Source organism: Bombina bombina, chromosome 6 (assembly GCF_027579735.1).
Source record: "Bombina bombina isolate aBomBom1 chromosome 6, aBomBom1.pri, whole genome shotgun sequence".
NCBI classification, from domain to species: Eukaryota; Metazoa; Chordata; class Amphibia; order Anura; family Bombinatoridae; genus Bombina; species Bombina bombina.
In genome coordinates, this window is record NC_069504.1 from 1072210343 (window position 1) to 1072234749 (window position 24407).

Genomic DNA, 24407 nt, shown 5'->3' on the forward strand with positions numbered 1-24407 from the left:
AATTAGCATTGTATAAGCTGAGAAAATTAACTACAGGAAATTTTAAAAAAAATGTGGGAAGTAAGAATATTAATAACACAAAGTGTAGTATGTAATTATATTTTTTCCTGCAAGGGAAGATTTAAACCTATTTTTTTCATGCGGATATAATAACGAGCAGAATATATTATCTCTTACTAGTATTTATAATATTGGGAAATTGCCAGAACCTACTAAACAGATGAATCACAAAGCTGATGAAAGAAAGGTTATAGAGGCTTTGAGATGGGGCAAGGTTAATATTTTGGCAAATTAAAAAAATAGATTATGCATCATTTGTACATTTTTAGCCTCAGTGAAAATACATTGTACACCCACGTTTGTGTTACTATTAATGTAACTTGAAGCAACCAGCAAAATGTAGCTGATTTTTGTTTTTACGTTTTAATGCTTAAAGGAACAGTAAATACATTAGACTAAATGATAAAAAGACAATGCAATAGCACTTAGTATGAACTTCAAATGAGTAGCAGATTTTTTTTCTGGCAAATTTAAGAGTTATGTCTATTTCCGCGACCACTGCATCATGTGACAGCCATCAGCCAATCACAAATGCATATATGTATATACTGTGAATTCTTGCACATGCTCAGTAGGAGCTGGTGACTCAAAAAGTGTAAATATAAAAAGACTGCACATTTTGTTAATGGAAATAAATTGGAAATTTTTTTTAAATTGCTGCTCTATCTGAATAATGAAAGTTTAATTTTGACTTGAGTGTCCCTAAGTAAACTGCTATCTTGTACTTAAACAGTGGCAGTAGAGTAAAAATTAAACTTGTATGATTAAGATAGAGCATGCAATTTTAAATGTTTTTGATGAAGAGTATCTCTAGGTAGCCTCTAAAATTATCTCTAGGTAGCCTCTGAAATTATCTCTAGGTAGCCTCTGAAAGTATCTCTAGGTAGCCTCTGAAAGTATCTCTAGGTAGCCTCTGAAAGTATCTCTAGGTAGCCTCTGAAAGTATCTCTAGGTAGCCTCTGAAAGTATCTCTAGGTAGCCTCTGGAGCAGCAATGCACTCCTGCGCGCTAGCTGCTGATTTTTGGCAGCACATATATGCCTATTGTTATTGGCTCACCTGATGTGTTCAGCTAGCTCCCTCCCAGTAGTACATTACTGATCCTTCAACAAAGGATACCAAGATAATAACGTAAAGTTGATAACAAAGGTAAAATGGAAAGGTGTATAAAATTGTATGCTCTATCTGAATCAAGAAGAACATTTTTTAGTTTTAATAAGGTGGCCTGTAAATTAGTCAGAAGCAGGAGCAGCGGCTAATAATGGTGCCAGTAATATACACAGTGATTTTTCTTCCCTTCATTGCCAATAACACCCAGAACATTAACTGTACCCATATAATAAGTAATACACCCACACATACAGATCAGTGACTTTATCCTCCTTGTTTATCAATAACACACAGTGAACAATAATTTAACCCATTTGTGTCAGTAACACCTAGATCATTTTATTGCCCCACCCTCCCTAGAGAAGCTAACATAAAACAAAATATGTAACCTACGTTTCCAAAATGCTGCAAATTGATAGCTACTTGATTTAGCATTTGCCTATTACAGACTTTGTTTTTTCGGCTTCTCTAGGGAGTGTGTTGCATAAAGTATAATGTATCACTTATATTCTTGTCTTTAAAGGGACAGTAAAGTCAATATTAAACTTTAATGGTTCAGATAGAGCGTGCATTTTTAAACAACTTTCTAATTTACTTCTGTTATCAAATTTGCTTTGTACTCATGGTATCTTTTATTTAAAGGGATAGTTCAACCAAAAACTTTCTCCCATTTAAATTGTTCCCAATGATCCATTTTACTCGGCCAGACTAATCCTCGACATCCCTCGTCAGTGCCACATCACCAAACACCTGCGGTACCTGCACTGGCTCCCCATCCACAAAAGAATAACCTTCAAGCTTCTCACCCACGCATTCAAGGCCCTCCACAACATCGGTCCCTAATACTTGAACCACCGCGTTACCTTCTACACCCCTGCCAGACAACTTTGATCGTCCGACCAAGCCCTCGCGCAGTCATCCCCTGCATCAGGAAAACCACAGTGGGAGGCAGATCCTTCTCTCACCTGGCAGCCAAGACTTGGAACACCCTCCCGCTGCACCTCAGACAAGCTACCGCCCTAAGTTCAGAAAGGACCTCAAGACCTGGCTCTTCGACTGAACTGCAACCCTCAGCACCTTGAGACCCTTACGGGTGAATAGCCGACCTTTACAAGAACCCAATAGATAGATAGATGGATAGATAGATTGTATTAAATTGTTTACAAGTAGCTCCTTTACCCCTATTTTGGCATTTGAAATAGCTGATTTTTGAATGGGGGGGGGGTCATGATAGTTAAGTAACACAATTATAATTTTCCATTGTTCCCTCTATGTATTGAGCTTTAGTTTTCCAGACAAATATAAGATAAGGAAGCAAATGTGTGTACACAAAGTGATAACATAATGAGATCTGATATTACCTGAAGCTCAACCCATTGTAATAGGCTGTGGTTTAAAAGCACAAAACCAGCTACTTCATATACACAAATAAACCAAAAAATGCAATTTCTCATAAATTTTATACTCTGCAGCTGGTATAGCAAGTTATTGAAAATGCATTAATTTAAAAACATTTTTTCAGTGTACTGTCCCTTTAAGAGTAAAACTAGGTAAGCTCATAAGAGCTCAGGAGTGTGCATGTTTCTTTAGTACTCTATGGCAGCAGTGTTTTACAACATTGTATAATAAAGCTACAAATAATGTTGCAGAACACTGTTGCCCTAGAGCAGTGTTTTTCAACCAGTGTGCCGTGAGAGATCCTCAGGTGTGCTGCGGCAGACTGACAACAGTGCGGGGGTGTCCCGCTTTCAAATTTTGAAATATTGGTAGGTATGTGACAGGCTCATCAGGCATCATTTACAACCATGACATTGACATTCATTATGATTGTTTGTGAATGAATGTCAATATGTCATGTATAGTTTGTAGGAGGCATGGCATGACAGCACAGTACAGTGTGTATATATATCCTGTATTAGGCTACAATGTGTGATTTTGTAAAATTTTGGGATGGTGGTGTGCCACAGGATTTTTTAATGTAAAAAAGTGTGCCACGGCAAAAAAAATGTTGCAAATCACTGCCCTAGAGTACTAAAGAGCCTGCCTAGTTTTATTCTTCAATAAAAGATACCATGAGAACAAAGCAAATTTGATAACAGAAGTACACTGGAAAGTTATTTAAAATTGCACACTCTTTCTGAATCATGAAAGTTTAATTTTGACTATACTGTCCCTTTAAATATGCATGGTCAGTTTGTGCATATTTTAACATACATGTCTGTGCCTGTATAGCTCTTTGCCAGCACTTTCTTTAATAATTATTGTTTTTTTAGAAGCAATAGGGATAAATTAAAAGGCAGTATCACCCAAGCCAGTAAGGTTTATAGAGTGTGCTCTTGGTTACGTCTTGATGACTGAAGCAATATTGCACATGCTCAATCTGTACTGCACTGGCTCCACATAAACACTGAAAAAAAGTCTTTATATTAATAATACAGTGCAGTCTCCCTTCATACATTATCAACCTCAAACTTTGTAAACATTATCAAACTTTGTAAACAAACATTCCCAAACACGGGGCCTTCATAATTCCAGCGCCGCTCATACAATATTTTCCCCAATGCCCCTATAAGTTTAACATAATATTTTCTCTTCTTTATTAACAATGGAGATCATGATTACTTTATATAAATATATTCAAGACCCATATAAAGAGATGGAAGAAGCTCTGTTTATTCCAAGAAAATTGTTGTGACAAGAGGTCACAATTTAAGGTTGGAGGAAAGAAGATTTAATCTCCTGCAACAGAAATGTTTTTTTCACTGTAAGAGCAATAAAATTGTGGAACTCATTACCAAAGGAGGTAGTGAATGCTAATGTCCTAGATACATTTAAAAATAGTTTGGAAACATTTCTGTCTAGAAACAAAATTCATGGATATGATTGCTTGTATTAAATGGGTCATCTTTTAGTGGGATTATTTAAGTTTAACTGGAGCTATTTGTAAGTATTTTATATTTGTATAGGTTGAACTTGATGGTCTTCAGTCTTTTTTCAACCTCATCTACTATGTTACTATGAAATTGGGAAACATTGCTGTGAGTTTGTAATATACAAAGCACTGCCTTCCATCTTAGATACACCTTTTCAGCTATACTGTATCAGTCTCTCCAGCTTTTTAGTTGCGAGACTTTCCAGTGTGTGACATCTATATCATGTACAATGAAACTGAATTTATTTATGCATTATTTGAAGGGTTCCTACATAGGAACCATTTTTTGCACAGTCTGTGTTGTGTAAAAACAGTTCAAATACAGCCCCCCCCCCCAAGATCGCAGATGACTAGCGATATGGGTTGAGTTTTGCAGAAGCTGCGATCCCTATTATTTCTTAGGGGAGACTCATAGCCACTCGTCAGAGTATATAGGGTCAGCCCACTTTTTTGGAATATATCGCCAGACTCACGGATTGGGAGACTGACAAAGCCAGAAAGGCAATTCCTTGGGGGTCCGAAGATGTATTGATCCTTAGGACCTGATGATCTAAACCCCTCCGCTCTGGCGAGATGATCTAATACGTCTTGTCAGTACAGCGAGGTCCCTCAAAGACTTTTAAAAAAGGTCTTCTTGAGAGTAGTTTAGCTCTCTATGTGGACTTCTGGTTGTGAAGGAGACACCTACATCGCACAATAATGCTACCCCCTTCACACACACACAGACATTTGGCGAGATTTCTCTCCATGCTGGCGAGTTTTGATAATCAGGCTCTTAGAGAGAACAATGAAAAATTAACATTTTAGTACCTCTCTTTCACAGACCCCAACTGGGAGCATTATTTTATCTAAACCTTCTTGTTTACATTTTTTTTTTTGTAACAAGAAGTTATTGTAAAGTTTAATGTGTAAGTTCCCGGTATCTAAAAATAATCTTCAAAACAGGGGCCCTTCAATTCATTAAACTTTACAATGAAGCTTCTTTTTTAAAATACCTTTTCTTTATGGAAAAATGTAGTTAGCATATCGATGACGAATCCTGCTTCCTCCAATCGCTGCGTACCCGCTTAGGCGTCCTGCTTGTGGGGTACGCAACAATTGGAGGAAGCCGGATTCGTCATATCGATATGCTAACTACAGCACTTGCCTTTTTTCCATAAAGCAATTTTAAAAAAGAAGCTTAATTGTAAAGTTATGGATAATTGGGAACACATTAAAGGGGAGAAAGCATTAGTGTACACTGTCCCTTTAAATAACATGCTATAAGGTGTAAATATATTGTTTAACGCCCCCCCCCCTCCCATAATTCTATATTTATATATGTGCGTATATGTTTGCTTTTTTAGTAGAGGCCTGAGGCACATCATTTTATAATGCTGCTGCTTCTATCACAGATGTAGTCTTCCTGTATATTTAGCAGCACACACTCTTTATTGTCAGTATAAATGACACTCATGTTTATATGCGGTCACACAGTACCCGCAGCATCACTAGAGTGAGGCCCAGCCCTGGCTAAAGCAGCGCGAGCCGCGAGCAGCCCACATCCCATCCCCGGGAGCCCCATCCCGAGGTGTCTGCAGGAACATTCTCTCCCTACATGGACAGACACGCACAACACGAGACCACGCCCGTGGTGACGCCCACCCAGTGACGCTCTCGCTGCAGACCACGCCCCCACAACGGTTTGGGTATAAGAGGACTGGGCACAGGCTGGGCAGCCAGTGGTACTCTAGGTGAGTTTCAGGAACTTGTTAGAGAGAGACTCTGAGAGCTTCTATATCATGTCTGTAGTGGCCAATACTGTGCTCCTGAGTGGGCTCCTGCTAATCATTGGGCAGCACAGCAGACCAGCTGAAGGATGCACATGTGTACACGTCCACCCTCAAGAGGCTTTCTGCAACTCTGACATAGGTAGGTACAAGTGCATGGCAACTCTCTAAACGGGTGAAGGGTGGGTAACTGGGCATGCTGTTGCATTGCTTTACTATGATGTGATGCCATAGCTTCGCTTATTTGTCAGGTAGCCTCTGCCAAGGCAGCCAGTATCAGATACACTATAAAAGCTTATTGTGCCCTTTACTATTGCAGTCAGAGGGTAGGCACTTGGTTTCAGTGGTACTATAGCACCTCATGTTGTGATGTCACTTACTGAGGTTGGCACTGTCACACGTTGTGAGCCAGTAGAACACACCCCCTGGCAAATATCTACCAACAACCATGTACTGCTGGCATCAGATGCTTAATATTTAATAATAATATTTTTTTCTGTTTGTGTTTAGCATTTGTGTCTTCTTTGCAGTTATATCACACGTGTTTTTGTCTGTGTACCACTAATTTGTTGCACTAATTGTAAACTTCACACAAGCTAAAGTGCAATTGCACCAGAAACTTTCCATTCAACACATTGTTGCAGAATGCATTTACAGCCCTCTTGGGACAACAATGCCAGAACTGGTTGCTGTGAAAAAGTTTCCCCCAATAAATCTACCAGAAGATGTCATTACATAATGGATTTGAGGAGTGGAAAAAAAACATATGGCTTTAAAGATTGCTTTATTTATGTATTTGTTATATTTGGGGGGGGGGGGGGATACAACTCTAGATAAATAAGTAGTTTCCTCCAGTTTGTGCAGTTTCTAAATACAAATAGCAAGATGGTTTATAAAGTGCATTAGATAATGCTGAAAAATATAGTTTTCCCTTCTGTATATGAGTTATATGTATATATGAAATCTGATATGGTGTGGAAATTAATGTTGCAAGGTAAACCATCTTCAATTACTTTTATTCAATTATCAGAAATATAACAAAAGTATGCACTTGAGTGATTTTTGCAGGGAAGTCTCTGAGGATAGTTTATATGACCCAAACAATAGTGCATTTGCTGTGTGAGGTGGGTACCTGTCTGAGAAGGTCAGTATGAGCTGTAAATTCACAGAGCTGAGCTGTTGCACATTATAGTGGCAGGTGTCTGGGACACATTTATTGATGGCTATAATAATACTTTAGGGTATGGGGATTTTCTGTGAACAGCTGACTTGCACATCCAACAGATGGGCATAACAGTAGATAATAAAATGTGCCTAAAGGAGTTGGATTACCATCAGCTTTATCACTTTACCATAAAATAGCAACTTGCTTCGTTTTATGTCTAAGAATGTGTTGGTGTTTTTGAGTCAGAGTAGAATTGGGTTGTCTAGACCCAGAACACAAGCCATAAAGGATTCATCTATAGCTTGTGATCTGGTCCCCCACTCCTCAATATCTTGCTATGTACAACACACAGTGTGCTTCTCTTGTTTGCAGCTGTCTCCTTGCTGTACGTTATTTTTACATCTCTTGATGAAGTATTGTCCATTTGAAGTTGGTTTATATATTTTTTTATAATGCAATGTATGGCAGCTGGTCATTAGCCATCATACTCCTGTATTCATATTGTAAGTGATGATCTGCTATAAGCAGGCAGCTCTGAGGTCTGACATAGAACACATATACCAGGGTGTATCTAGTCTATTGCATCATGTCTTCTGCACACTGTATGGATGTCCAAAGCTGGTGCAAGCAACTCAAACAGACCAGCAAGTGAAAACAGTGTCTGTTTTGTGTGTGATTATAACCCGACTGTAATGATTCTCAATTAGGGTGGCATGATGACCCCATAAAGTATTAAACCCTCAGCCACAAGGGTGACAGAATGCTGAGTGATCATTGCATCTTTTTTGCAGAACATACTTTATCTTATTCTTTAAATACTTTTGGTGATATTCACACCTCAGTCTTGCTTATGTACACTTCTTCTTTATTAACAGTTGTTGAAAATGTATATAGTAATATAGTTTTAAGAATCATTTGGGGTGTCACAGAAATATTAAGCTTATTTAAGATAAGTCACTTTTTAAAATTATGCCATTGGTGAGTGTCACAATAAAGAAAAAAAGTCTGCAAATAACTTCCACAAGCACTCAGTCCTGCCATCTCCCTGTATAAAGTATGTAGTTAAAGGGACAGTCTACACCAGAATTTTTATTGTTTTAAAAGATAATCAATTTATTACCCATTCCCCAGTTTTGCATAACCAACACAGTTATAATAATATACTTTTAACCTCTGTGATTATCTTGTATCTAAGACTCTGCAAACTTCCCCTTTTTTCAGTTCTTTTGACAGACTTGCAGTCTAGCCAATCAGTGTCTGCTCCCAGATAACTTCTCGTGCACGAGCACAGTATTATCTATATGAAATACGTGAACTAACACCCTCTAGTGGTGAAAAACTGTTAAAATGCAATCTGAAAGAGGTGGGCTTCAAGGTCTAAGAAATTAGCATATGAACCTCCTAGGTTAAGCTTTCAACTAAGAATACCAAGAGAACAAAGCAAAATTGGTGATAAAAGTAAATAGGAAAATTGTTTAAAATGACATGCTCTATCTGAATCATGAAAGTTTATTTTGGCCTAGACTGTCCCTTTAATGCCCATGATAGCCCTATGCATTGCCTAGCTCAGGTATTAGATTTCTGTAAATAATTATATTTACCACCTCTGTGTGAGGGCAAATCCATTTACAAATTTTCTGTAATAAAATGTTTTCACAAATTACTGACATGGTGTTACATGGTCAGTAAAATAAAATAAAAAATACTCTAAATTGCAATCTCTTTGTAGAATCCTGCTGACCAGTGCCAGCTTAACAAAAAAACAAATTTTGAATTTGAAAATGTTGTAAGGTGTCAGAATTTGTGCAATGCATTTTAGTCCCCATTATCAGCAAAAGAGTTAAAACATACAGCCATATATCCTAAGCCCTTCAAAAGCAGGGATGTATGCTTAGGAGCTGACCACTATATTTCAGCAGTGTTGCAAGAATGTTATCCATTTGCAAGAGCCTAGATAGCAGCACTATTTTCATGCCATTTAGTGCTCCAGATGCCTACCTAGGTATCTCTTCAACACAGAATATCATGGGAACGAAGCAAATTTGATAATAGAAGTAAATTGGAAACTTAATAAAAAATGCTATGCTCTGTCTGAATCACAAAATAATTTTTTGGGTTTCATATCCCTTTAAGAAGTGCCTGTTGTGAGTCTCTCCCCTCACACTCCCCTAGTGAGCCTCTCACACCCCCTTCCCTCACACTGAGGGGTGTGTCATCTAGAAAGTTCGTAGCAAAGCCAACAATGAGAAACTTCACTTTTTGTGATGCAAGAGTACAAGTGCAAGACATTACATTAATAATTACTGACACTTTGTTACACACAGCAATGTAAACTTTTATTTGTGTTTTTTTTATTTATTTATTCATTTTCTCACCCATTTGTTACGTGGGTTATAAAATAATGCCATTTTTTGTTAACACTTAGCTCTTCATTAACTGCCAGCAACAGCTTTGAGAAAGGGCTATTACAGTATTTTTTATGTATGAATAATGTCAGTGAGTCATTGCAAACAATTTGCTTAGAAATAACACTCTTTAAAAGCTTTTAAACTGTCATTTTGTTGACAAAATCTGCATCACTCTGTAGTTCAGGGACAAAGTCCTTGACAACCCCGAGTACATTTATTTTTTTATCATCTTTGCTGTGGGAATAAGGCTTAGACCCAGCATTCACTGTGTAGCATGTAGCAAGGTCAGAGTACTGGTTCCTGGTGGATACATTCCTGCATTTATAGGAGCAGTTAAAATAAAAACGCAACTCTAGAGTTACATGACAGGAAAACTGTCAAAAAATATAACAAAAGTACGTTCTGTTTTTTTGTTACACATAAATACACATTTGGTAAAGCATACAATTCTGAGTTCCAAGGGAATTTTAAGCAAAAATGTAAACTTTCATGAGTCAGTGTGCAAAAAAACCCCAACAAAACACTTTCTAAGTATCAAATTTAACTCTTTCTTTTGGTATCCTTTGAAACTTAGCTGCTTTGCATGACAGCATACTGAGGTAGCCTTAGGAGTGTGCATGTAACTTGAACAGTAAATGGCAGCAGTGTCTGCAATAATGTAACAATCTTATACACATACTACTGAAGACACACAAGCTTAAGCCTACCTCAATATGCTCAAAAATGCTTAGTTTTAACAAAGGATACAGGTGTATGTGTATATATACAGTGTGTGTGTGTGTGTATATGTATATATGTATGTATGTGTGTGTATATGTATGTATGTGTGTGTGTGTATATATATATATATATATATATATATATATACAGCAAATAAATGAACTCTCAGGGCTTCTTTGTTACAAGTCAAAAACAATTTTATGACGTTTCGGAGCTCAAACCGTCCCCTTCATCAGAATACCGTATATATAGTGTGTGTACCTGCGTGCATGGTTATGTAGGTCAAATACCGAATTAAATATTTACATTATCTATACTAATAACTGTATCTGTTCTATGCTGTATGTGGTTTTCCTTGAGATTACATCATGCATCTTCCCTTTTATGCTCTGAATCTCATGTGACCTGTAAAGGGTAGGACACATGGCTTGTATAATTCTCACCTTAAATGCTAAAATGAGTCAGGAGACCCTCTGTCACCTGCAGGATTGTTTTACATTAGGATTCTAACACTAGAAAATAAGTGAAAATATGACTACTGGAAGAACAGTGTAATGCTTCACAGGGAGTTCATATGGAATCTCAAGTATGTAATTGGTTTGGAAGTTGATAATGAGAGCTGAAAAAACTGTTATGTTACCTGACTGAGTAGAAGTAATTTGTGATGGTATCAAAATGTACATTTACATAGTAAAACTAGCATAAAATTACAAATCTACTATCACAGACTCCCACTCATAAGTGTCACAACTTGACTGTCCATATTTTAAAAACATTTTTAAATTATGTAATATGCATTCCCAAATGTTACATTTGGGATAAATGGTATATGGTACTTTTATTATTATTAAGAAATTGTGGGTGGGGAGCGCTCAAAAAGAGCTGTGAGTTGGACTATCTAAATATTGTGCACTTGGTATAGTGACTATTTTCTTATTTATATCTGTGACTTAATAGTGTCAATATGTTATAACATAGGGAAAAAATCTTCAATAATTATCTGGAAAGGTCCAGATACTGTAGACACTATTTCAGGACACAATATAAATCTTTAGGACACCTAGGTACAATATAAATCTTTAGGACACATAGGTATAGCACCAATCCAAATACTGAACACATCCTTTAACCAATTTATAACACCATCTAATACCCAACACAATCTCATCACACAAAATATTCACAGTATTATCGTCACTGAAGATTATATTCCCAAACGTCTGGGTATAATTATTGAAGATTTTTTCCCTATGTTATAACATATTGACACTATTAAGTCACAGATATAAATAAGCAAATAGTCACTATACCAAGTGCACAATATTTAGATAGTCCAACTCACAGCTCTTTTTGAGCGCTCCCCACCCAGGATTTCTTTTTGGCTTTCTTTCTGATTTGGGAGTACATCAGTTCTTGGGGTAGCACAGCTGAGTCTGATATTAGTATCACCATACACACCCCTAGCACACTTTTATTATTATTATGAACAATAATAAGCTCCACGTTGTATGATTCCAGTCGAAATATATTCTTAATAATGGTTTATTTAAAAGAAATAACCCTTTTGATCTCTTAAAATGATCGTGGATCAGATTTCCTATAGCTAAGTGAGACTGAATACAACAATAGATGCATCTTTATCACACATAATCCGGGTAACCCCAAACAAACTCTTCCAATATAAAAAAACAAAACTAGGTACAAGCATAAAGCCCCTCAGACTTCAGGATCATATCAGAAAGTAATATAATTGTGCAGTAGTCACAGAATCTGCAGTTTTCATGGAACGATATATATAAAATATAAATACATTTGCAATACCTCCTAATATGCAAGAGTTGTGAAAGTAGTGGCATCTTAATATGTCAAGGTCACTCTTAATTCTAAGTATTATCTTCATGCTGCTGCAAGGCATCTCTGATACATCATAATACATGAGCTGTGTATTTTTTCATATGAATACATTTCATAGAGCCCTAGCAAATGTTGCTCAAGTGTTTCACTCTGAGATGAGCACTGTTTACACCCTCCCAGTAACAATGTTGGGATTATAAATCACAGGTAAGTGGGTGCACATTGTGTATGTGCAAATCAAGCAAGGCTACACAATCTGCACTGGCAAAATTAGTGATGTGAAAACCAGGATTGTTGGGGGTACTTGAGGACCGCGGTTGGGAAACACTGAGATAGAGCATGTCCTTTTTATTCCCTTTGCAGAGGTTAAACACATGGTTATATACAAGCAATAAGGCACTAATAAAATGCTAAAATATTAGAGCATTTTTTTTTGCACTTTATGTCCCTTTAATGTCAAAATGAATCTTTAATTCCTAGTAAAACGCTCCCTGATTTACTTACGAAGTTTTACAAAACCTCATGCTATCACTGTGCATGAAAGCTACTTTTCTGTCCCAAATGAGTCTGATGTAATCACAACGCTCTATTTGAAGACACAATCTCTATCTGTCAGCAGGATGCATCGCTAATTATTGATCAGGCAACTTAACGCTGTATTAGCATTTGTTTGTTTTGATTTGGTGCTTCAAGAGTTAATCTCAGCGGGAGACTCAAGTGTTCCAGCTTTCGGGCATAATCTCATTAGCTTGCAAATGTAGCACAATCATTTCCTGAACAATGTTTTCTGCTTTAATTATGTTATTGCTAAGGCTAAAGGTTCTGTTCTCTGACCCTCCAGCTGTGAAAGTAGCGGTTGTTCTACATTTTAGATTCCTAAATGTTTAGCCTTTTTTATTTAAGTTTTTATTTTTTTTTTTGCTTTTTAAATGGAAGTATCACACATTGTGACTATAAAACTGCCTGGCATGGAATCCACCCCCCAGCCCTGATAACTCCGGAGAATTGCAGTTCCCGCAGGTTCTTCAACAAAACCCATTTGTGCACAATTTAATAGAACAAAACCTCTGTTTTGTCCCAGCTATTGCTACCTCAACAAGCACCCACAAAAGAACATTAAAAAAACACCAAACAATAGGTCATGCAAGTTGTTCTTGACTGAAAGTTGCCAAATAATGTTTTTTTCCCCTTTTTCATTGCCAACTTAATCATTAAATCCATGAAGTACATACAATAGACTGCACAAAAATAACAAAGAAAAGCTCCCATCCTGCTCTCCTTTGTTTAATTCTGGCCCCTTTCTGTAAGAGCATGCTGAGGTAGGGTTGGGAGAATGGACATGTCTTTTGCACTATATGTAAAACATTGTTGTAAATATTGTTGCAAATACCACTGGCTCAGTATGGTGCCACTAGGGTTGTCACCTCCGCCATGTTTTCCTGGACACGTATGAGCTACACATTGTTTCAGGGTATGCAGGGAGGAACATGAATAGTGCTGTCCAGGGTCACTATTCATTTGCTATTTAGGTGCACAATGCATGTTCCCCTGTGCTTACCCTGCAGCATGTGTAACTCATAAGTGTCCAGGAAAACATGGCCGAGGCGGCAACTCTAGATGCCCCGGAATGGAGCTAAATGTGAACAAAGGATGCCAAGAGAGAGAGGAACAATTGATATGTTTTTGTTATTGTGAGCTCTAGCTGAACCAGTTTTTTATTTTTACTTTAATGTACCCTTAAGGCACAAATTACTACATATATGACGAGAGTGGTTTCTTCCAACGTTGTTTCACTAAGGATGCATTTTAGATTTTAATGTTTGATGCGCACATGTGCCACATCTGAAATTCAGTGCCCAGCCTATAAGGTTTGACTGTGTACCTGGCTTAGGGTGCATTCTTTTTAATTGCTTATGGAGACCATAACAAATAACCACCTCTGTTACCTTGCAAAATCCCCCCACAAATTTAATTCTGCTTAAGTAACAGTTTACCCAAAAATGTTCTCCCTTTTTAACTTGTTCCCTATGATCCATTTTACCTGCTGGAGTGTATTAAATTGTTAACAAGTAGCTCCATTACCCTTATTTCAGTATTTAAAATAGCTGATTTAGCCGGTGGTATCCCTTCCTATACTGAAAGTCTCCATACTTAAAGGGACAATTTATATATATATATTGTATAGTTTTGCTTATTTTTAAATAACGTGCTGATTTTCAGACTCCTAACCAAGCCCCAAAGTATCAGATGTATACTGAGGTCTACAGACCCCACTGTTCTTATTTGTGTAATGAGTCTTTTCATATGTAGGGGAGGGGCTGCTGTTCCTGCTTTCTCAGGACCTATAAGTGGGTGTCCCAGACTAACCTCATCAACAGTGCTAAATTAGGAGGTTCTAAGAGTTTTAATAAAAAGCTTTATACTAGATTTTTATATCCGTATCTGTGTATATTCTTCTTTATAGTAGTGTCTATTACATGCAGTTATATGAGAATTGGTGTATAATGTCCCTTTAAAGCTAGGTGCCTCTGGTGTTGAGAGGGCTATGCTGCAGCTGTTTATAGGGTATCTAAGTGCAGGAGACCCCAGCTGTGTTCTTGCATTGGGATCATGATGCTTGCAAACAAGGACATGCTTGTTAAACAGAACAGGTGTTATTGACATCCCCTTCTCTATACCCAGAAAGGAATGAAACCAACTCTAAAAAACACACAGGGAGAGAATTCTAAACATGTTGCATGGACTGTTTACTCCGTCATAACAGTTTTCTTTCTTCATCTTTGCTTTATGCAACCAATAAGTCTGCACCAAGTGCGCAGTGCATCTCTGCACCTGGTACGCCAAATGTTAATGCATCACTTTTGTGTCTGTTTACCATTATAATCTGTAGTAAACCTTGCCAGCTCCCTTTTAACTCCAAATAGTTTCTTCTGATGCTCTAAAATGTCAGTGGCGTTTCAGCACAGCAAGGATTTTCTGGCAAAGACAATTAGGGATAGATTTGTAGCACGGTTAGCCTTGAGATCTCAGAATGCATTTAAAATTCTGAGAATAGAAAATCCTACATTTTCAGAGTGAAATTACAAGAAAATGGGCAAAATAAATAATGAGTGTTTGTGTAATGTTCGCAAAATAAATAATGAAAGAATATTGAAAATTTGTTTAAATAAATGAAGGCCCATGCCTGCGAAGATTACTATTTCTATCTTCAACTTTTTGTTCTGTGATATCCTGTTTTCCCATACTGCAGAATATTTGAGGATTTATTTTAAATAAATTAAAATCTAGTGCTGTATTAAATGTGTGTGTGCTTGGCCAGCTGATAAAACGAGAAGTGTCAAACAAGGTATTGTAAGATGGAGCACATAGCATTGTGTGTATAAACTCCTGGAGCTGGTGAAAGCCATGCACATTATGTTATCTATTTCATGTGACAATTTAATTTCCCTTTGTGCAATTTGAGGTGGGTGGTTAACGCCCTTTGCTCAGCTTAGAGTGCTGTGTCGACACCATTAATCACTTAGGACTATAAAGACCACCCCAAAGTGTAATTTCACAATGGTAACATACAGTAGGGCAGCCTGTTTACAGTGACACATCCCTATTCTAGGTATTCGTATTACTTGGGGAATATTTAAAAGGACATGAAAGTAAAAATTAAAGGACCAGTCAACACAGTAGATTTGCATAATCAACAAATGCAAGATAACAAGACAATGCAATAGCACTTAGTCTGAGCTTCAAATGAGAGTAGATTTTTTTTTCTGACAATTTTAAGTTATGTCTTTTTCCACTCCCCCTGTACCATGTGACAGCCATCAGCCAATCACAAATGCATACACGTACCATGTGACCGCCATCAGCCATTCACAAATGCATACACACTTATTCTTGCACATGCTCAGTAGGAGCTGGTGACTCAAAAAGTTTAAATATAAAAAGACTGTGCACATTTAGTTAATGGAAGTAAATTGGAAAGTTGTTTAAAATGGCATGCTCTATCTGAATAATGAAAGTTTAATTTTGATTGAGTGTCCCTTTAAAGGGTCACAGAACCCAATTTTTTTTCTTTCATGATTCAGATAGAGTAGCAGTTTTAAGCAATTTTCGAATTTACTCCTATTATCAATTTTTCTTCTTTCTCTTGCTATCTTTATTTGAAAAAGCAGGAATGCATGCCCATTTTTAGTTCAGCACCTGGGTAGCACTTGCTGATTTGTGGTTATATTTAGCCACCAATAAGCAGGTGCTACCAAGGTACTGAACCGTAAATGGGCCAGCTCCTATGCTTACATTACTGGTCCTCTTTTTCAAATAAAGATAGTAAGAGAGAAGAAATTGATAATAGGAGTAAATTAGAAAGTTGCTTAAAATGGCATCCTCTATCTGAATAATTAAAGAAAAAAATTGGGTTTTGTGTCCCTCTAAAGTTTCTTGGTTCAGACAGAACATGCACTTTTTAAGACTTTTTACTTCTCTTGGTATCCTCTGTTGAACAGCATACGGAGGTCGGTTTAGGAAATACATTTCTATTACTGGGAGCTAGCTAGTGGCTGGTGGCTACACACATGCCTCTTGTCGTTGACTCAACAGTTGTGTTCCTTTAGGTCCCAGTAGTGCATTGCTGACTTTATGTGTTTAATGCTTTTTAAGGAGATAAACACAATAGGTTGAATCACAATGCTTTAGAAAAATGTATTATATGGTTTTCAGCAGAAAATCACCATTAAAGGGACACAAGTCAAAATGAGACATTCATGATTCAGATAGTACATGCAATTTTAAACAGCTTTCTAATTTACTTCCATTATCAAAAAGTACAGTCTTTATATATTTACAATTTTTGAGTCACCAGCTCCTACTGAGCATGTGCAAGAAGTCACAGATATACGTATATGCATTTGTGATTGGCTGATGGCTATCACATGGTATGTATATGCATTTGTGATTGGCTGATGGCTATCACATGATACAAGAGGAGTGGAAATAGACATAGCTTTGAAAATTGTCATAAAAAAAATAATCTACTACTCATATGAAGTTCAGACTAAGTGCTATTGCATTGTCTTGTTATCATGCATTTGTTGATTATGCAAATCTAATGTATTTACTGGTCCTTTAATTTGTGTAGATTTTTCAAGAAAATGTGATATTTTTTTTTTCTAAAAGATTGTGATCAAAATTTAGCTCTGCAGAATCAATTGGAGCTCTACAAATAACTGATACTAATTATAATAACCCCAATGTTCTATGCAAGCAATAGTGCAATATTAAAGTGTCCTAACACATTAGAGAATAGTCTTTTTGCACCTTTAATATGCTGGGGGGGGGGGGATGACACTTCAGCTTTAGGGCTACTTTATAAAGATCTTTGTGTGCACAGAATTACTCATTATCTTTAAAAGTTCCTCCTATGTGAAACAATGAATTATATTGATTCTAAAAGTAAACTCTTAAAAAAAACCTTTGAAACAGCTATGCTTATTTTAACTCCAACCCCCCCCCCCAAAAAAAAATGATGTAAAAATCACACTATAGGCTCCTTATATCTTCTCAGATTGTTTAAAATGTGTACAGCTCTCCATTCTAACAACCAGTTACCTATTTTTTGTTTAAATCATGGAATGTTGTATAAATGCTTTAAGACTGCAGCTTTACATACACTAGCAGCCCTTACTGTGTGGTTTCCAATGCTGCGCTATGGAATGCCAACAGGACAGGATTTGATCTTATCCGCACCCGAGTACAGGTGGATCTTTATAAATAAATTAACCAAATTGTCAACCATCTGTGCTCACAGTCCTGCAGCAAGTGTATCCAGTTGGTGTCTGTAGTATCCCATTGGTAACTGTTTCTATAAAAAGTCTTCTCCTTCCATATAACACTTATACTTGATGAATATAGGTTAAAATTATGTTTGTTTTTAAAAAAAAATGTGTTAAATTATCAGGATTTAAGAGTCCTTAAAGATTTGCATGATTGATATAGTTCAAGTTAGAGATAGTCCTCTATGGGCTCGATTTATCAAGCCCCTTTTTCCACTTTCAAACCTGCAGTCCACCCGCGTGTGATTGGCAGTGGGCGGGGTTGCACAGGAGCGCTCGTGAACAATGGTAAATGAGGGCAGCGGATCATGAATGTTTAATTTTGACTTTACTGTCCCTTTAATGACTAACTGGTTTTATAGACAAATGTAAAAAAGGCTAATGAGGCAAGAGAATTAGATTCAATAACACTATTCAGAAATCATGCTCACTATTGTTCACATTAGCTGGATCTCTTGAGCTTTCTGCTTGTCCTGTGGGACTGTGCATTGCCCCATCTCCATGGCCTCTGCGTCATGCAGGAATGTTCATTGTTACTGGACCAAACTGAACAGCCTGTACTGTAATATCTTACTTAGGAATGCAAAACAGCAGCACTAATGATACTGTGTGGAATCCACTTAGCCAGGAATTTGTTCCCCAGGAGAGCCTTAAAGAGGCTTGTCACTGAAAGCTGTTGGTTTAACCTTGCGTGGTAGGGTTACACCCAGATGTCCTACATCTCCAGCACCTTTTACTTCCTTTTTTTTTTCTCAAGTTCAAGTCAGATTTCCTAATTTATTGCTGACAGTGATAGATGTGTTTCCCAGTATTAATCTTAATGTAAGACTACCAGTGGGACACAAATGTTTCTAGGCTACATAAAAAGTGATAGCTACAATTATTTTAATCCTGGTAAAGACAAATGATAGCCAAGTGTTGAAGCACTTGAAAGTGATGCAGCAGTTGTGTAAAAAGCTGACTACAAAATATAACCTAAACCTGAACATCTCTATATAAAAAGATATTTTACCTCAAAATGTTCTAAGTATTCACACCCCAAGGTAAAGAGACTATAAGCAGCCAATCAGGATGCTGGTCCCAGGACTTTCAAGAGAGTGTGCATCTGGCATGTGTCGGCACAGTCATGTTATTTTCTAATTCAGTTTAAGGAAGTTTACTAAGAAATCTCACAATATTTCAGTGAAATCTCTTGAGATTGCAGCAAAGCATGACCTCTAAACACTGCTGCAGCTGAAGTAAAACTGTTCGCAGAGCACTTACTCTAGCGGACTAAAGAAATTTTGAGGTAAATGATCTTCCCTTTTTATATATAGATTTGTCTGCAACAAACAAACAAACAACTATCTATATTTTTATACTACTGGCCTATTTGGATTTAGCCATCCCAGCTTTTTTCCCTATAAAAGCAAATCACATCAGTACAAGGTCTCCTAAGGAAGTCCCCACATGTCCTTTCTGATAGTAATCATTTTCTTCTTCATGCCCTTCTGATTGCATGCACTTTCTCAATCTTACAAACGCAGCTGCTTGTGGCCAGGGATTCAGTACTTGCTTGGATATAGAGGCTTGTGTGGAACACCCAACCTCTACGCGTTTCGTTTGTTACTCATACAGACTTTTTCCAGAGGAGTAAGACATTTTGCTATATCAGTGTTGAGTGTAACGGTTATAAGTTTTCTATAGATATGATGTAGAGATGTATTTGGTGAGTAGATTTCTTGTCCCTTATGCATGATCATGAATAGCTCTAGGACTTTATAGCTTGAATTGGGGGGTGTTCTTGATATTAAGCAAGAGAACCACAACATTAAAATGCACCAAAATATCCAATATTCCTAGGCTTCAATATTATTCCATTTGGTTGTTTCATATGAAAAATGTTCCAACTTTTTTTTCTTTGCAGAAAATTATGCAAATGAGAAAATAAAGAAGCAGATTTAGTTCTGGTGTCACTTTTTTTTTTTTTTATTGTGTAAATAACCTTCCAGACGAGTCTTGAGGGCCTTCTGAAGCTCAAACTGTTTAATTAATTAGTTAGGGAAATACTGCTGTAAATATTTATCCCAGAAAAAGCTCCCACTACCAACTCGGTGGCATTATGAAGTAGCTGGGTGGATAGGGCTTCCACCTGGCCAGTATTTTACTGACATGGCCAGTATTTTTATGGTTCAGGTCAAAGTTAAAAATAAAGATTAAATATAGAAATGAAGATGCTATAATGGTTAAACTTTAGAGTGTGTTGGAATCTAATTATTAAACCAACATTATCCTCATAGGTTTTATAATTATTTATGCTAATGAGCATGGCCGGTATTTTGTTTCCAGATAAAGTGGCAACCCTACAGTTAGAGGCAGTGTAACTCTTTGCAATACTGTAACATTATCTGATATTTCTAAATGTTAAGCTATCCAAAGCACAAATTGCATAATTTAACATAATTTTATATAATGATAATTTGTGCAATAAACTTTAAAAATGTAGTATTAGCTAATTTTGTAGCTTAATACTGGCTTACATTTTAGCTGAGTAGTCAGTAAAATCAGCTGGCTGGTATGCTCATTATAAAGGTTGTATGGAGAACACTGCATATTGTTCAAAATAAATAGAACAGAAATATAGTGAAATGTTTGACATCAGAAATAATCAGTGATAACTAAGCAGAATTTCTCAGTAATGAGAACAGTTATTACACTGTATGATGTGCAATGTATATACCGAATTCCATATGCATATTATTAATGACACCATAAGCTGTAATATTGTATGTGGTTGCCATATAGTGGTATCTTCTACCTGGGACACTAGCTGCCTTATGGGCAGTTTTCTCTCTAAAACCATGAGCGACCCAGCAGTGAAGCAGTTACTTGTGTAGTGTTTGCTCACTGCAGGGTGTGGTTTCCTATTTAACTGTTTCACTGCTGGGGCAATCACAAAATGGAGCCTAAGAGGGAACACTGCTTATGGACACACTATTAGGCTTTTGATTAAAAATATTTAAATGCAAGAATAAACTATGCATTAAAATGTACATGGTAGTGAAAATTAATTGTTCAAATAGAGCATCTAGACTTTTCAATTTACTTCTGTCAGCAAATTTAGTTCTTTCTCTTGGTATCCTTTGTTGAAAGCATACTTAGGTAGGCTCAGGAGCAGAAATGCAAAACTGGGAGTTAGCAGGTGATTAGTGGCTACACACACATGCCTCTTGTTATTGACTCACCAGATGTGTTCAGCTTTTCAGGGGTGTTTTTTTTTTTTTTTTGCACTTGCAGATTTAGTTCATGGGATTGGATAAAATTTTTTTTTTTTTTTAATCACTAACACATTTTACCAAATGCTATGAAGGATTTTAGTGGCCATAGGAACCCCTATTTCAACACCGCTTATCTGCAAACATCGGTAGTTTAAAAACTGATGTGTTGCATAAACAGAGGAGGTTATTATAGATTTTTCCCTGAGGGCTGGTTATACAATGCAACATAGGGGAACATTTAAACAAAACCATAGCTGTTCATCAAAAGGAAGATATTCATTATACAAAGCTTCCTGCTGTTATTGGCTATTTGTGCTCAGCTTATATAATTCATATAGCAGATGTGTGTGCCTTGTATTCTTTCTTTTCAGCTACACAGGGTGTAATATGGATGGATTCCAAAGGAAGACGTCTCAAAATATGGAAGCAGTTGCTAGGAAGTTCCTATCCATCAATGTGTCATTACTGGGAGTTTTCTCACGTCTATCATGTGCAATATGTTCCTAAAAAAACCTTATCTTCTTCTAGACAACTGACATATAAAAAAGGGGCTATCTTCGCCCCACTAGTCTTGCCCAAGTCCCATAGACTTGGCTCTCAAAGATAATGTTTTTTACATTTGTTTTATGAAAATTGTGTTTATATTTAGTGGGAGGTTCCTTATTCTCTTCTCTATAATTAAGGACACTGTAGAGGAAAATATACTTTACCTATGTGTTTAACCCCTTTGCAGGGGTTAAATAGATGGCATTCCACAGCCAGTAGTGCAAACATTTAACGCGCTGTCTCTTATAACCATCTGAAAGCACTTCAGTTTAAGAATGATCCTCTCACATTTACATTGAAATAAGTTGGTTTCTCCTGTTGTAAAAAAATTTTTGTTAAAGGAAATGGACTTTTAACCTGTTACATTAGTGTGATTAATTTTAAGAAGCTAATTAACTAAAAAACAAAAACTATACACTCTTTAAAATCCCTTTAGATTTGTAGTGACAATATGTTGTGTATTAACTACTGTCAGATGGCTCACTTAAAGGGACAGTCTAGTGAAAATTAAATAATTTCCTATCCTTGTGTCAGGGCACCAGCGCACTGTCCTCAGTAAAACTTTGCTGGTCTATTGTGGGAAGCTGTCACTTCCAAAAGCCTTCAGCGGAAAGGATCTGATATCTCTCTGTCTCTCTCTGTCTCTCTCTCTCTCTCTCTCTCTCTCTCTCTCATCCACCTAAAACTTTTGGTAATGAAAACTCCAGAACATTGACCCTGCAACATTTTCTACACAGTGATTATTAACCTTTCTTTCTTTCTTTCTTTCTTTCTTTCTTTCTCTCTTTCTCTCTCCTTTTGTTGTTGTTGTTGCTGATAATTGTTAGAATGATCTGGTTTGGTATTGCAAACACATTTTTAAAGGGACAGTCAAGTTTCTTGTTTCAAATAGGTCATGTAATTTTAAAGAACTTTCCAATTTACTTTTATCACCAATTTTGCTTTGTTCTCTTGGTATTCTTAGTTGAAAGCTAAACCTAGGAGGTTCATATGCTAATTTCTTAGACCTTGAAGGCCGCCTCTAATCTAAATGCATTTTCATAGTTTTTCACCACTAGAGGGCATTAGTTCACGTGTTTAATATAGATAACATTGAGCTCATGCACGTGAATTTACCACGGAGACAGCTCTGGTTGGCTAAAATGCAAGTCTGTCATAAGAACTGAAATAAGAGGGCAGTCTGCTGAGGCTTAGATACAAGGTAATTACAGAGATACAATGTGTATAATTATAACTGTGTTGGTTATGCAAAACTGGGGAATTGGTAATTAAGGCATTATCTTATCTTTTAAAACAACAAAAATTCTGGTGTTGACTGTCTCTTTAAATATACAGTAAATAAACTCTTGTCCCTGCTCTGTTTTATCCACCTAAAACTTTTGGCAATGAAAACTATAGTGTGATTTTACACATTTTTGTATATTCCTTTTACATGGTTTTCTTGCCCATTTTAGTATATACACTTGCTCCTCTTATAGTCTTAGATACAGAAATATGTTTGGATAGAAGGCAGCGACTAAATTATTAATAGAACAATTATTATTTCTCCATTGAACCAGTGTGGGGCTATTGTAATAGGACAACTTCTGTCTCATAATCCTATATTATAAAAGACAAGAGTTTGTCTGAAGCCGTCATGCGCAGTTCAGACAAACTCTTGCCGCGAGGACCCGGCAGCAGCTCAGCTGTAAGAGGCGCGCGAGGACCCGGCAGCAGCTCAGCTGTAAGAGGCGCGCGAGGACCCGGCAGCAGCTCAGCTGTAAGAGGCGCGCAAGGACCCGGCAGCAGCTCAGCTGTAAGAGGCGCGCGAGGACCCGGCAGCAGCTCAGCTGTAAGAGGAGAGAGAGAGATAGAGAGAGAGAGATAGAGAGAGAGAGATAGAGAGAGAGAGATAGAGAGAGAGAGATAGAGAGAGAGAGATAGAGAGAGAGAGATAGAGAGAGAGAGATAGAGAGAGATAGAGAGAGAGAGATAGAGAGAGAGAGATAGAGAGAGAGAGATAGAGAGAGAGAGATAGAGAGAGATAGAGAGAGATAGAGAGAGATAGAGAGAGATAGAGAGAGATAGAGAGAGATAGAGAGAGATAGAGAGAGATAGAGAGAGAGATAGAGAGAGATAGAGAGAGAGATAGAGATAGAGAGAGAGATAGAGATAGAGAGAGAGATAGAGAGAGAGATAGAGAGAGAGAGATAGAGAGAGAGATAGAGAGAGAGATAGAGATAGAGAGAGATAGAGAGAGAGATAGAGATAGAGAGAGATAGAGAGAGAGATAGAGATAGAGAGAGATAGAGAGAGAGATAGAGATAGAGAGAGATAGAGAGAGAGATAGAGAGAGAGAGAGATAGAGATAGAGAGAGAGATAGAGAGAGAGAGATAGAGAGAGATATAGAGAGAGAGATAGAGAGAGAGAGATAGAGAGAGATAGAGAGAGATAGAGAGATAGAGAGAGATAGAGAGAGATAGAGAGAGAGAGAGAGAGAATGGGAGAGAGAATGGGAATAACACGGCCCGTGTCAACGGGCTTTAGGACTAGTTACTATATAAAACAGCTTTACTGCCATAACCTCCTTGTTATTGTTGGGATAAGCACAGCTCTCAACTGCACACTTCTGTTCTGCTTAGAAGTGTAAACACATAGGACGCCAGGTGTTATGCACAACTATAATTCTACAATTCTAAGGTATTCAGCACCTTAAGGAGATTCTTCAAACATTTTAAGACCTTAAAAAATAAAATTACAAAAAACAATTACAAGTTATTTT

At 37.1% G+C, this 24407-nt stretch overlaps 2 protein-coding genes across 2 annotated transcripts in view; one reads left to right on the forward strand and one right to left on the reverse strand.

Moving 5' to 3' along the window:
- The window catches only part of SYN3 (synapsin III), a 694683-nt gene that overhangs the window by 316846 nt on the left and 353430 nt on the right, over positions 1-24407 (reverse strand). The gene's annotated exons all lie outside the window — the stretch shown is intronic.
- Positions 5819-24407, forward strand: part of TIMP3 (TIMP metallopeptidase inhibitor 3) — a 44757-nt gene continuing 26168 nt past the window's right edge. The window contains exon 1 of the mRNA XM_053718969.1: positions 5819-6012. Within this exon, the coding sequence (XP_053574944.1) occupies positions 5883-6012 (130 nt within the window). The 5' untranslated portion in view covers positions 5819-5882. The remainder of the gene's footprint in view (positions 6013-24407) is intronic.